The following is a 13,879-nucleotide window of genomic DNA, read 5'->3' on the forward strand; positions in this document are numbered from 1 at the left end:
CGCGGTGCACTTTAGGCATTACTGAAGGTTCTTTGCAGTGTCCCTTCACCCCCTAGCTACCTGCAACCCCTTTCATTCTTTTTAATGCACCTCTATTCACACTGTTTCTCTTCACTATGGCTTCCCACCCTCTCTAGTGATTGTTTCATATTGCAAAAGCAAGATTTATTCCTCCTGTTACACCTTTCAAACCTTCTTATCGTCAATTTCCATTTCAGCGCTGAATAATCTTATAAGTCCTGGCGGCTGGCCTTTGGCCTAAATTCTAAAATTCTATATTCCTATTCCTTGCACTGCATGAATGCTTGAAAAAATTATCTGTATTCCTACATTTAATTTTCATTATAGGCACAGACCCCCAATGGATATCAGCAAGGCAATCTGGGTTGGCTATATCCTAGTTCCACCAGTGCGTCCCCATCAAAATTCTTTTCTGCGTCTCAGTCCAGTCTTAGCCTGGGGTTGCTGCCTAAGTCACACAAATGTTCACCTGGTGGAGACACCATCACAATCCCCGTGATGTTTGTGGCTAACGATACTTCTTCCATCATTCTGCACATCCAGGTAAGTTCACTGCTCCAACATTTTATATGTTACCATTAGTTGGTGAATCATTCAGGAAGTATTCTGCTGATAACTAAAACTAGTGTATGTACGTAACAATACTTGGGATCAATTGTTAAATCACCAATTGGATAATAATTCCTGTGGCTACCATTATTGGATATTTTTCATGGAGGATACTTCAAAGAAGACTAGGGAAAATGAATAGTAACTGCTTGCACATTTAATATATTCCATGTAACAGAGTGTCTTTCATAAAATCTGGATCCTTGATATAACCTAAGACATCGTGTTAAGTGAGGACCGGTTTCGTATGATTTTGTCTGTCAGTATGCTCCCTGGAAAATTGAATGAGGTATGAGCCACATGCTCTTCCTTAATTCTGATAAGAGAAGAAACAACTGAGGAAGGAAAAAACGACTTGCCTGAATTAGTCAGTCTGTGCAGTGCCATCATAACCTTTTCCTGTTCTTCTGGAAGAACACTGAGATGGCTTGAAAATATCAAAGTAAATAAACAGTTCAGAATGACCTACCTGGAAAAAAAGACAGACATTTCCAAATAATAACAAATGTGTGACCGGTAAATGAGGATAGATTAGCGGAAGAACATATGGACTCCTCATAAGAAGGCATACAGTTGGAAGAATCGAAGACAATGCTGCATTGTGCCTTAAAGTAGTGGTGTAGCGTTCATTAAAGTAAGTAGCATTATATGTAACCCAGAGACTGCCTGTAATAACAACAGCAATAACAATAATACTTTTAATTGTTTTTCCTGCAGGTGTTATCAAGAAGTCAGATCACGTACACCAGCGAAGAAGTCCACGACTTGACTCCAAATGACCTCCCAATCAGTGAGTCAGATCTTCTGGAGCCTTTGCAACCACTCAGTGACAGCAGCCTCATCAGAGGATACTTCAACATTGACATCCCCTTAGGGCCATTGACTTCACCTCATCTTAAGGCAAGTTTTGAGGCGAATTATTGATATCTTAGGTATTTTATCTAGTTAGTTATTATTCATTGTTTTTATTTTATGTTTTCATCTAGGTTTATATATGTATATCAATGTGTTCATTATTTTCCTAACTGTGGCTATTGTCCTTCCGAATCAATGGAAAGAGATAATAATAAGATGTAGTAATACGTCTGAATCTTTGTTAACGTTTATAAAGGAAGAACCCCAATCCTCTCACACAGGTCCTGATAGGATATGGTACTCCCGCAGCGATGGTGAGGTCGTATCAACCTCTGGAAGAGCAGATGTGAGCAAATGTCTCAGGAACCCCGACCTCCCCTCACAGGTGGGAGACGAAAACAGATGCTTTGCCCTCTCCAAAGGATGACGTCAGTCTCGTCCTTTCGTCCGTGCCGAGCTCAGTCTGTGGCTTAGGTTTGTGTCCTCCAACAGCACATGTGGTGTGAAGTTACTTGTAATTGTAAACACGAAGACCAGAGGGTTTGACAGAGCAGTTGTTGAAGATTAGCATCTGAAAACATTTAGTTCTTCATTCCATCTAAGGAAGGAGTATAAGGTAGCATGATATAACTGGAATCACCCATCAGACATCGAACCTAATGCCATTCTATAATGCTTGTTGTTCCATTTCCACAGGGATGGTGGATGAAAGCGTTGAACTGCTCTCTGGAGGTCAGCGAGGAACCCCGACACTTGGAACAATATTCCAGCTGTTCGAAGCAGCAGAAGTTAACCAGTGGGAAAACTCACAAGTCAATGATTATCTTTATTGCAATGGCAATAACGAAAACTCTGTTATCGGTATGTACTTGATCAGTGGATGGTAGATACAGAGCGGGCCGCATACTTCCGAACTGTAACCGAGTACCTAACCTTCCCTGAAAAAGTGGGATGCCATATCTTCAAAACTAACCATAGAATCTTCTGGAAAACAAATCTCATTATGTTTATCACAACCAAATTACCAATAGTATACTTTTTTGAACTAACCTTACCTAACCTAACCTAACAAAATTACCAATAGTTTACTTCTTTGAACTAACCTAACCTAACCAAATTACTAAATGTTTACTTCTTTGAACTAACCTAACGTAACCTAACGCAACCAATTTACCAATAGTTTTTTTCTTTGAACTAACCGAACGTAACCTAACGCAACCAATTTACCAATAGTTTTTTTCTTTGAACTAACCTAACCTAACATAACCTAAGGGCTTGGCATAAAAACCGGGGCTGGTGCAATACCAGTATACATGTCGGGAATTTGTGAGCAGGCCTTATCCCTCCACAAGCTGTATGTACGGTAACATATATGGTAATATTAGATGATTTTAGATTCGGGGTGGACCTACCAGCTTGAACCAACCAAAAGAGACAGGTTAGTATTGTAATGACGTGAGGATATCCTGATGATGGAATCACAACCGCAGTTACATAAAAAAAAAAATTTAACCAGGAACACTCAGTATATTGAGAATACCTCCACCAAGGGACAAACAGCTTGACCAATACAGAAAAATACATAAAGCCATTCACATTTGCTTAAATGAATACTGGGACTCTTAAATTAAGAGTTAGGCAAAGCACAATCTTACTATAATCGGTGTAATGTCTGTCCGTCCGTCTGTCATTCAATCACGGCCAAACGGCTGGTCCGATGGTCCTGAAACTTATCAGTGTTATAGCGGGGACCCCACAGATCGTTTATAATGGGGTTTCATCCTACCTCCCCCGACTCCGCCCCCCCCTCCGAAGGGGGTAGGGGTGAGAAGGTATTCCCTGAAACGGAGCTGGTTCTGTTCGTGAAACGAGGCTGGTTATGCCCGTAGATTTAGTTAATTTACGAATTCATCATAGTACATAATTTCTGTATGCATATATTTGCTAGTATTAGTAATGGCAGGGAAGTAGAGCTTGATGACTCCTGATGATTTAAATGTGAAACTGAACAGCTGAATTGCAATGGCCTTAATGACCTCACTCTGATCACACCACTCGACAGATTACGACTATGGCGCGGAGGTGCCTGCAGGAAGTCGAAGAAGAAAGCCCAATGGATACACTAACATGCAAGATGCCTTGAAATCTTTTGACGTGAGTTCTCTCTCTCTCTCTCTCTCTCTCTCTCTCTCTCTCTCTCTCTCTCTCTCTCTCTTTTACGCCTGCTGTTCATGGTTTTTTCTCTAAAATGTATGTATACAAAAATGAATTAGTGAAGTTACCGATAACGTGATTATAATTCATGAGCCACTATATGATTTATGTCATGACTGGTAAAAATGTTCTGATACAACAGGATTCCATCTAATAAAAGGAGCCCATAAAAACGCCCAAAATGTAGAGAGTAAGTACTATACTATTTCAGAGACTGCTGTCCCTCTTTTCAGCAATTTCTGAATTATAGAACTTATTCTCTATATTTTGGCGTTTTTATGGGCTCCTTTTATTATTGTAATTATATTATAAATTTATATTAATATTATATATATCAGATATATATTATATATTATTATACATTTTATATCTGTATATATATAGATTATTATATATATATATATATATATATATATATATATATATATATATATAATCTAATATAGATATATATATATATGTATATATATATATATATATATATCATATATTATTATATATATATATATAATATAATCTATATATCTATATATATTATATCTATATATTCTATATATATATATAATATATATATATATATATATTATTATATTATATAGATATATAGTATATATATATATAGATATAAATTATATCTAATATATATATATTATATATATATATATTATATATATATATATATAGATATATCTTATATATATATATATCTATATATATATATATATATATTATAGATATATAGTATAATAGATAGATATATATATATATATATATATATTATATATTATAATAATATAATATAGATATAATATATATTATACTTGTGTATAGTCTATCTATATTATATATATATATATATTATATATATATATATATCTATATATAGATCTACATATTAGATATATATATATATTAGATATTTTAAATAGAGATATTGTGAAGAGATCACCTATAGATTAGATATATATTATATATAATTATAAGATAATATATATGTAATATATATATCTAGTAGATATATTATATATAGATAGATATATATATATTAGATTAGATTAATTAAATTAATAATATATATATAGAATAAGATTATAGAAAAATTAATTAATATATTAGAAGATAGATAGATAGACTAGCATCGATAGACATAGATAGATAGGATAGATAGATAGATAATATATATATAATATATATATAAGAATTAGATTATATATATGAATACTAGATGATATTACTATATTAACATAATTATATATAGATAAAATAATACAGAGAGTATATATATAGGCTATGTATATATATGAACAGATAAACAGACGAATATTTAATAGGTTTTGTCAAAACTATTATTATTCTTTTAATTATGATCAAAATATGTACTCAAGATTTTAAAGTGAAATTGTATTATCGACTTCTGAGTACTTAGTAGAATTTTGTTTTATTTTTTATGTTATTTTATTATATATTTTGTTTTATTTTTTTTAGGTGGCTGGGGTGTACGTTATAAGCGATCTGACTCTGGAGACAAGGCCCTGTTATTACTCTTTTACTTACTACTATGATTATGGATGTAAGTATCTGTTTTACTAAGCTGGTCAGGAAAAGACGTTATTATAATATTCCTGTTAACTAATGTACCAATCCTTTCCAGTTAATGATTATGGCGCTGCAGGGATGACCACCTCGGGTGACTATGGTAATCTCCCCAGTACAACAGAAGCTACGGCATCTTTCGCACCAATCACAGAACCTGCCTATACCACAAGTGGGTATGTGGATATAGTCCCTAATCCGGAAAAAGTCGAACTCGAGAGGACCTACTTCCCTGAAACGTGGCTCTGGGAAATCGTTGTCATTAGGTATGTCTGAGTTTGATTGAATCCTACACTTACAAAATGGTAGTTAGTTATTTTATTGACAAAAACACAAAATTATTAGTACACATTTGTCCACAAAGAGACATAATACAAAACAAGCAAAGTGGACAGTAATCTCTTCTGTTCTTGCAAGTACATGGCCGACAAAGAAAAAATACATCAAGAAAAGTACAACTTCAAGCGACAACAAAAAACGAAAAGAAGGGATTTACTACAGAGAAAAAACGAAGTCACATCGCCTTCCAGTATCAAGTCCTAATACACATAATGTTAAAAAGAAAAAGGGAAAGTCTATTTGAAGAAAACATTAAACAGAAGACAAAGCCCTACATTACTAATCATAAATATGAAGAACTTCATAAACATTATGTAACCCAATCAACAATATTATCTAAAACAAATAACCGGTAGGGTGGTAGTGCCGTCAGTTTACCTCGTGTGGTGCGCTGTAGTCATTACTTAAGGATTTTTGCAGCGTCCCTTTCTTAATCCTCTCTAACCGCAACCTCCGTTCATAATCTCTTTCTTCCATCTTGCTTTCCTCAGCCCACTCCGAGCGATTGTTCCACAGGGCAACTGCTTTGAGGTTATCCTCCCGTTCTCCTTTCAAACCTTTTACTGTCAATTTCTGTTTCAGCAGTGAATGACCGCATAGATCCTAGCACTTGGCCTTTGGCCTCTGTCCTAAATTCTGTTCTAAAACAAATGGCCTATCTCTAATGCAAGTGGTAATCGAGCGCGATTTGTCAGTAACTTGTATGCTTATAGAAGGTATTATTATTATTATTATTATTATTATTATTATTATTATTATTATTATTATTATTATATTATTATTATTATTATTATTATTATTATTATTATTATTCTTTCGGAAGGAGACCCCTCTCGTAGGCAAATTTTGTTAAAAATGATTGCTATTTCAGCACTATTTAATCTTGTAGAGTCTTCTCTATTTTTCTGATGAGAAAGCTGTCATCAGAAAAATAGAGAAGACTCTCTACAAGATTAATAGTGATGAAGCAGCAACCATATTATTCAAATTCTTTATTTCAGCTGTAGAGCCATATACAAAATATTACGATAAAATTAATAGTTATATACAAATATATTAGGAAATAAAACAAAAAGGTCTAAACACAGAAATTTGTTTAGACCACTCTTTAAAAACTAATGAATTTTTCAAAACTATCACTGTTTAAAAATTGCACAAATTAAGTGGTTTTTTGAACTCTTTGCTCTTTGAAACAAGCTTTCAATACATGTTTTTCTCACTAACTTCATAAAATGTTGGTATACCTAAAGAAACAAAAGTGTCCACTTACTCTCGAAAACCTTTCTATTCCCATCAGGTACCTAAAAGAGTCATTATAACATACCTTAAGTTTTCGTAGGGTTTCCTTTTTACATTTCATTGCCAGAGGCATACAATACAGGGAAGTACAGAAAGATCTGAACAAAATGCACTTTTGCCTCATCATTGCACATATGAAAGTTCCTTAGCAACATATTGCCTCGCAAGCATTGCCCTCGATAGAGTGATGCAATATGGTCATCGTCCTTCAGATTGTCATTAATATTCATGCCGAGATATTTACATGACTTAACGACTTCCAACCTGACGCCATTAATATAGAGTGACGGTTCACTAAATGACATAAAATTCCTGGGCTTTATAACAAGAACTTTGGTCTTGTCAGGATTGGCTTCAAGATCATGGTACTTCAAATATTCCATACTTTTATCTATGAGTATTTGCAACGCTTTTAAAGATGGGGCGAAAAGTATTATATCATCTGCATAAAAGATATGATTCACCTTAACCTCTCCCACTGTGCAACCACCTTCCCTGCTGAGGACCTTTGTACTTAAGTCATCCACATATACGGCAAACAGAAGTGCTGATAGAACACTACCCTGTCTAATACCACAACTGGGTTTAAAAGGAGAGGAAAGACTATTGCCCCACATTACTCTAAAGTCCTGAGTTTTGTACCAGTACTGTAGCAGTGCTATAATGTAAAATGGCACACGTCTTCTCTTTAAAATTTGAAATAATCTTTCATGACACACTCTACCAAAAGTCTTGGACATATCCATTGCGCATACAAAAACTGGAGTGTTTTTTTTTTTTTTTTTTTTTTTTTTTTTTTTACCTATAAAACTGCATGTTTTTTGTTTAAAAGAAAAAGGCCCATATCAGTGCTGTGTTTAGTTTTATAAGCAAATTGATTATCCGAAGTTGTTAACAAGTCTTTGCATCTTTGTAGGATGAAGCATTCTAATAGCTTAGAAATAATAGAGGCAAGGGCTATTGGACGATAGTTATTCTTATCAGAGACAGACTTATGGTAATCCTTAACTAAATTCAGAATTTTTATTTCAGTCAGATTTTTTGATACGAAATGATGCCTGAACAAACAAGTGAACAAAAGTGACAGATGCACATACAGAGTTGGATGGGCATATCGGAAGTGATTCCCTGTGATTCCATCCAGGCCCGGGGCACTATTTAACGAAAGGGATTTAAAGCATCTTGAACGTCTTTAACGGAAACAATTGGTATGGTGCTTTCTTCATCTTCATTTTCCATCGACAAAGACATTTGTGGATGGTTCGTACCTTCCATAATATGAGCATAATGATTCTTCCAACCTTCTGCTGTGTTTGACTCTTCCCTTATTCCATCAATACTAACCGGTAGTTTGGTAGTTTTCTTTCTTATTGGTCCCTGCTACTATGTATGCTGAAAAATCTTGTACACAAAGTTTAAAACCCAGAGGCTTGTGGTCTGAGCCTATCTCCTCGTAAAAATCTTTAAAACATCGAAGTGCACTCAAGAGGGAGTCAGGGCAAACGACATGGTCCAGCCACCTCGTGTGACCCGTAGTATCGCTTACCCACGTATGGGTATCCTGTGGTAATGAGGTGATGTCGGCTGCACAGCAGTCGTATTCATCACACCACCCAAATAATTCTGCACCAAATTCTGATGAAATGTGAGCGTTAAAATCCCCTACAGCAATAACGTGATCATTCTGATGTTCTTCAAATAGACATTTCATTTTCCCTAATTTATTTCAGTATTCCTCAATATTATTATTATTATTTTTTTTTTTTTTTTCTATCACAGTCCTCCAATTCGACTGGGTGGTATTTATAGTGTGGGGTTCCGGGTTGCATCCTGTCTCCTTAGGAGTCCATCACTTTTCTTACTATGTGTGCCGTTTCTAGGATCACACTCTTCTGCATGAGTCCTGGAGCTACTTCAGCCTCTAGTTTTTCTAGATTCCTTTTCAGGGATCTTGGGATCGTGCCTAGTACTCCTATGATTATGGGTACGATTTCCACTGGCATATCCCATATCCTTCTTATTTCTATTTTCAGATCTTGATACCTATCCATTTTTTTCCTCTCTTTCTCTTCAACTCTGGTGTCCCATGGTATTGCGGCATCAATGAGTGATACTTTCTTCTTGACTTTGTCAATCAACGTCACGTCTGGTCTGTTTGCACGTATCACTCTATCCGTTCTGATACCATAGTCCCAGAGGATCTTTGTGTGATCGTTTTCTATCACTCCTTCAGGTTGGTGCTCGTCCCACTTATTACTGCAAGGTAGCTGATGTTTCTTGCACAGGCTCCAGTGGAGGGCTTTTGCCACTGAATCATGCCTCTTTTTGTACTGGTTCTGTGCAAGTGCCGGGCATTCACTTGCTATGTGGTTTATGATTTCATTTTTCGTATTGCACTTCCTACATATGGGAGAGATGTTATTTCCGTCTATCGTTCTTTGAACATATCTGGTTCTTAGGGCCTGATCTTGTGCTGCTGTTATCATTCCTTCAGTTTCCTTCTTTAGCTCTCCCTCTGTAGACCATGTTGCCTAGTGTGTCATCGCTGGCTAGTTCGTTTAGTCTGTCTCATGTATTGTCCGTGCAATGGTTTGTTGTGCCAGTCCTCTGTTCTGTCTGTCCTTCTCCTGTCTCTGTATATTTCTGGGTCTTCGTCTACTTTTATTAGTCCTTCTTCCCATGAACTCTTTAGCCACTCGTCTTCACTGGTTTTCAGATATTGCCCCAGTGCTCTGTTCTCGATGTTGACGCAGTCCTCTATACCTAGTAGTCCTCTCCCTCTTTCCTTTCGTGTTATGTATAGTCTGTCCGTATTTGCTCTTGGGTGTAGTGCTTTGTGTATTGTCATATGTTTCCTGGTTTTCTGATCTATGCTGGGGAGTTCTGCCTTCGTCCGTTCCACTATTCCTGTGCTGTATCTGATTACTGGCACTGCCCATGTGTTTATGGCTTTTATCATATTTCCGGCGTTGAGTTTTGACTTGAGTATCGCCTTTCCTGATCGTGTCCTTCATCTCTTGGTGTTTTATATCCCCTCCTTCCATTATTCCCAGGTATTTGTATCCTGTCTCATCTATGTATTTGATGTTGCTCCCATCTGGTAGCTTTATCCCTTCAGTTCTCGTTACTTTGCCTTTTTGTATGTTGACTAAGGCGCATTTTTCTATTCCAAACTCCATCCTGATGTCCCCAGATACAATCCTTACAGTCTGGATTAGGGTATCTATTTCCTTGATGCTGTTAGAATTATCTAACTCAAATCAATTTTAAGGCAAGTCTTTATACTTCAACTTACTTGCACCATCATCCAGAACAATTTCTTCTTGGCTTCGAATTTTGATTCATTAATTAATTCACTTTTTATCGGCAGAAAAAAAGAACACCCGTTCTTCTGTCCGACAGGTAACACAAGACTACTCTCCTTGTCGGATAAAAAACAGTCAACAACTCCGTTTTCTTTCGCTTGTCCATAACTCTCGAACAACGTTGAAATATAAAGACGGGAAAGCAAAACTGTTTCCTTATAAGGAATACATTTAACATTAAATTAATTATTAAGTTAGAATACAAAAAGGAGTTAGAATACAAAAAGGGGAAAGTAAAGAATTTACATTTAATATTAACAAACAGCAATCATTCAGTTTACTTTCCGTCCATAAACGAACACCAGAAATGGGGACAAAAAGTAAGAAACAAACGAACTAGTAAATTCGACTATTCTCCCACGAATGAAATTACCATTCTCCAATCAACTATTTCTATAATGCTCTTACCATACAGCTTGATGTCGTCCATGAACATCAGATGGTTGATTCTGTTGCCTCTTTTCTTGAGTTGGTACCTGGCATCCATCTTCTGTAGTACTTTTGTCATGGGAATCATGGCTACTACGAAGAGTAGTTGGGGACAGTTATTATTATTTTATTATTATTATTATTATTATTATTATTATTATTTATTATTATTATTAGTCATGATGCTCAAATCTTTGCTGCAAAAGAACCTTATGCCCCATTGGAGACTGAAGCCACTTTCTACTGATTCGAAATTTGTGTGGCGTTTGATATTGGAGGTATTTTACCTATGATTTGGGTTTCTGTTATGAAAGCGTTTCTAACCATTCCCCGTCTATTCCTCTTAGTAAAGTAACAGTTTTCAAATTTATTATTTGTTTAGACGGGAAATCTGTGCAAACGATGATTCATTGCTCTCTTTGCTATCCGGAGGTCTTTTGCCCATCCTTAAAGGCTTCTGTATTTGTGTAAAATTTGCTCAACTAGAATAAGCATTATACTGAAGCACAGCGAACGCCTCCTGACCCTTTCCACAGCGAGAGTGGCGAGACGGTGAAGGAGGTCGAACTTCCGGACACTGTGACGACGTGGGTGGGCGAGGCCATCTGCCTCCATCCAGAGTTGGGCATCGGACTGAGCCCCAAGTCCTCCATCACCTCCTTCGTGCCCTTCTTCCTAGACCTCAGTCACCCAGCCACCGCCCGCAGGAACGAGAAGGTCCCCGTCCTGGTCTCTGTCTTCAATTACCTGACCACAAGTCTGCCTGTAAGTGATGGATCCTGTGAAAAGACTTGCATTCCTCCCAGGAAGGTCTTCCTGTCAATGGTTCGGTCTTCTTTTCAGTGGCCTGTAGTTGCCAGTTTTGCTCTTTTTTTTATAAACGAAACGATTGATATTCTGTTACACATGCCTGGCCCCTGTAAATATATATCAACACTCACACTACAGAGTCCATGCTAACATAAACGGATAATGATTTCCTCACTCACCAGGTGACCGTTGAGTTGCTGCCAAGCGCCGATTACACGTCTCCGACTTATTCGATGAAGTCCTGTGTCTCCGGTAACGGGAAGGAAGTGGTGCAGTTCCTGGTGGTGCCTCTGGAGGCCGGGGACGTCAACCTCACCTTCAGTGCCTCCATCGACACTGACGGCGGAAGTTGCGGCGGGACAATTGACGTCGAAAGGAGGTACATGAAAAGGAAGAGGGATTTTGGGCTTCCCGTCTCATTTGGCCAAGTTTGGCTCAAACTATGTTGAATGACGTTCTGTCTTCATGTGATACATCGAAAACAAAATAGATACATTTTACTTAAAGACAAAATAATTCTAAACTTATTGGGCAGATAAGTGAAATGTTTTACATATATGTCAGTATTAATTATACTAATATCCGCCTTCTTTCAGCGACACCGTCATTCGCCCTTTGAAAGTGAAATTCGAAGGAATAACTAAAGCATCGACACATGGACAATACTTCTGTGGCAGTAAGTGATGAACTGCCGGAAGATTTCATTGTGGAAAATAATATGTACTACAACAAGAATGTAAAGAGAAGTAACGAGAACATTCATTTGCGTATGCGCATACATTACTCTGTTGGTAGTAAGGTGTGCCTTACATAAGATCAACATCGCATAAAACGGTTATTTGAAGTAGGTTTTTATTTGTTTGGGCAGATGACAGCGCCTTTACGTGGTCCGTCGAGAGTTATCCTGGGACTGTCAATGGCTCAGATAAAATTTACATCTCTGCTTCCGCTGACCTCCTAGGACCGACCCTTGAGGTAAGAAGAATTCCTCCCAGTTGCTGGAGTCAGTATAGTAATTATTACTATAAATATCACATCCAAAAACTTGAACAATGCCATTGCTGTCACTTAACCCATCCAGGCGAGTTCCGCGCGGTGATTCATGGTTTACCATTTTTTAGAACCTGGGTAACCTGATCCGAATGCCTTATGGCTGTGTGAACAAAATATGCTGAACTTTGCCCCAAACATATACGTGATGCAGTACCTGGCATCGTCAGGTCAGCTCACTCCCAGCGTCGAGGATCAACTTCTGAACTACATGAAAACAGGTAAGGAACTCCTTTTGTTAGTGAGGGTATGTCCCGTAGTGGTTAGATTTAAAAACATCATATATATATATATATATATATATATATATATATATATATATATATATATATATATATATATATATATATATGAATAACTTGGTCACGAAATATATAAAACGTGATGCTATGTATAAGTAAAGGTAATGCCACGGCCGTTTTTTCGTTTCTTTAAAGTGAGTTGGACCATTATGCTAATCCTGTAATGTCAGTTTGTATACAAAGCTTACTTGTACTATGTTTTTGCTCTGTGTTTGATCAGTTGTGCCTCAAGTAAAGGGTCATGTAGACCGAAAAATCTCGGCATTTCTCGTCTTTTCATTTTCCTGCATGGCATTACCTTTATTTGTGATATATATATATATATATATATATATATATATATATATATATATATATATATATATACATATATATATATATATATATATATATATATATATATATATATATATATATATATTTATATATATATATATATATGTGTGTGTGTGTGTGTGTGTGTGTCAGATAAAAGAGGGGCTATAATTAATAATGTGTTTTAATATGCCAATGTGATGTGCTGTGACTTTTTTGAAAAGCGCAGACTACCCATAGATTCAAGAATCCGAAGCGTTGACCTGAGAAAGCTGATAAATCATTTCTGGGATGGAGTGATACGAAGATGCATAGTTAAGCAGTTTCAATGTTCGAGAGTCATGGGGTCCTTGTTCAAGTGCCTTTAGAAACTGGTTTGTGACCGAGTTTGTGTGAGTTCATATGTATGTGTACCAACTATGTCTGTTCATAATGACTTCGCTTTGCCAAATCTATGGAGACTTACAAAGAGGTCTGTGGGAGAATGGCAGAATGCTGGGATCGCTCTGCGAAAGTTTTTAATTGTTTGTGTGTGGTTCTCCAGGCTTTAATGGGCAGTTCTAGTGAGGGGACCGAGAGTCCTAGGGACAGAGAGTCGCATGTGGAGGGCACTATAGTATTTTGAAGAAGAGATTGGTGTGACTAATTACTGATTGAGGCATTTTAATACTGGGGGTT

At 36.6% G+C, this 13,879-nt stretch overlaps 1 protein-coding gene across 1 annotated transcript in view; it reads left to right on the plus strand.

Moving 5' to 3' along the window:
- The window catches only part of LOC135222112 (alpha-2-macroglobulin-like protein 1), a 44,487-nt gene that overhangs the window by 18,487 nt on the left and 12,121 nt on the right, over window positions 1–13,879 (plus strand). Inside the window, 13 exon segments of the mRNA XM_064260282.1 lie at window positions 349–564; window positions 1,348–1,530; window positions 1,742–1,799; window positions 2,182–2,346; window positions 3,548–3,639; window positions 5,185–5,269; window positions 5,351–5,558; window positions 11,261–11,489; window positions 11,717–11,913; window positions 12,131–12,210; window positions 12,403–12,509; window positions 12,656–12,689; window positions 12,692–12,831. Coding sequence (XP_064116352.1) covers window positions 349–564; window positions 1,348–1,530; window positions 1,742–1,799; window positions 2,182–2,346; window positions 3,548–3,639; window positions 5,185–5,269; window positions 5,351–5,558; window positions 11,261–11,489; window positions 11,717–11,913; window positions 12,131–12,210; window positions 12,403–12,509; window positions 12,656–12,689; window positions 12,692–12,831 — 1,794 coding nt within the window.

Source organism: Macrobrachium nipponense, chromosome 3 (genome assembly GCF_015104395.2).
Source record: "Macrobrachium nipponense isolate FS-2020 chromosome 3, ASM1510439v2, whole genome shotgun sequence".
NCBI lineage: Eukaryota > Metazoa > Arthropoda > Malacostraca > Decapoda > Palaemonidae > Macrobrachium > Macrobrachium nipponense.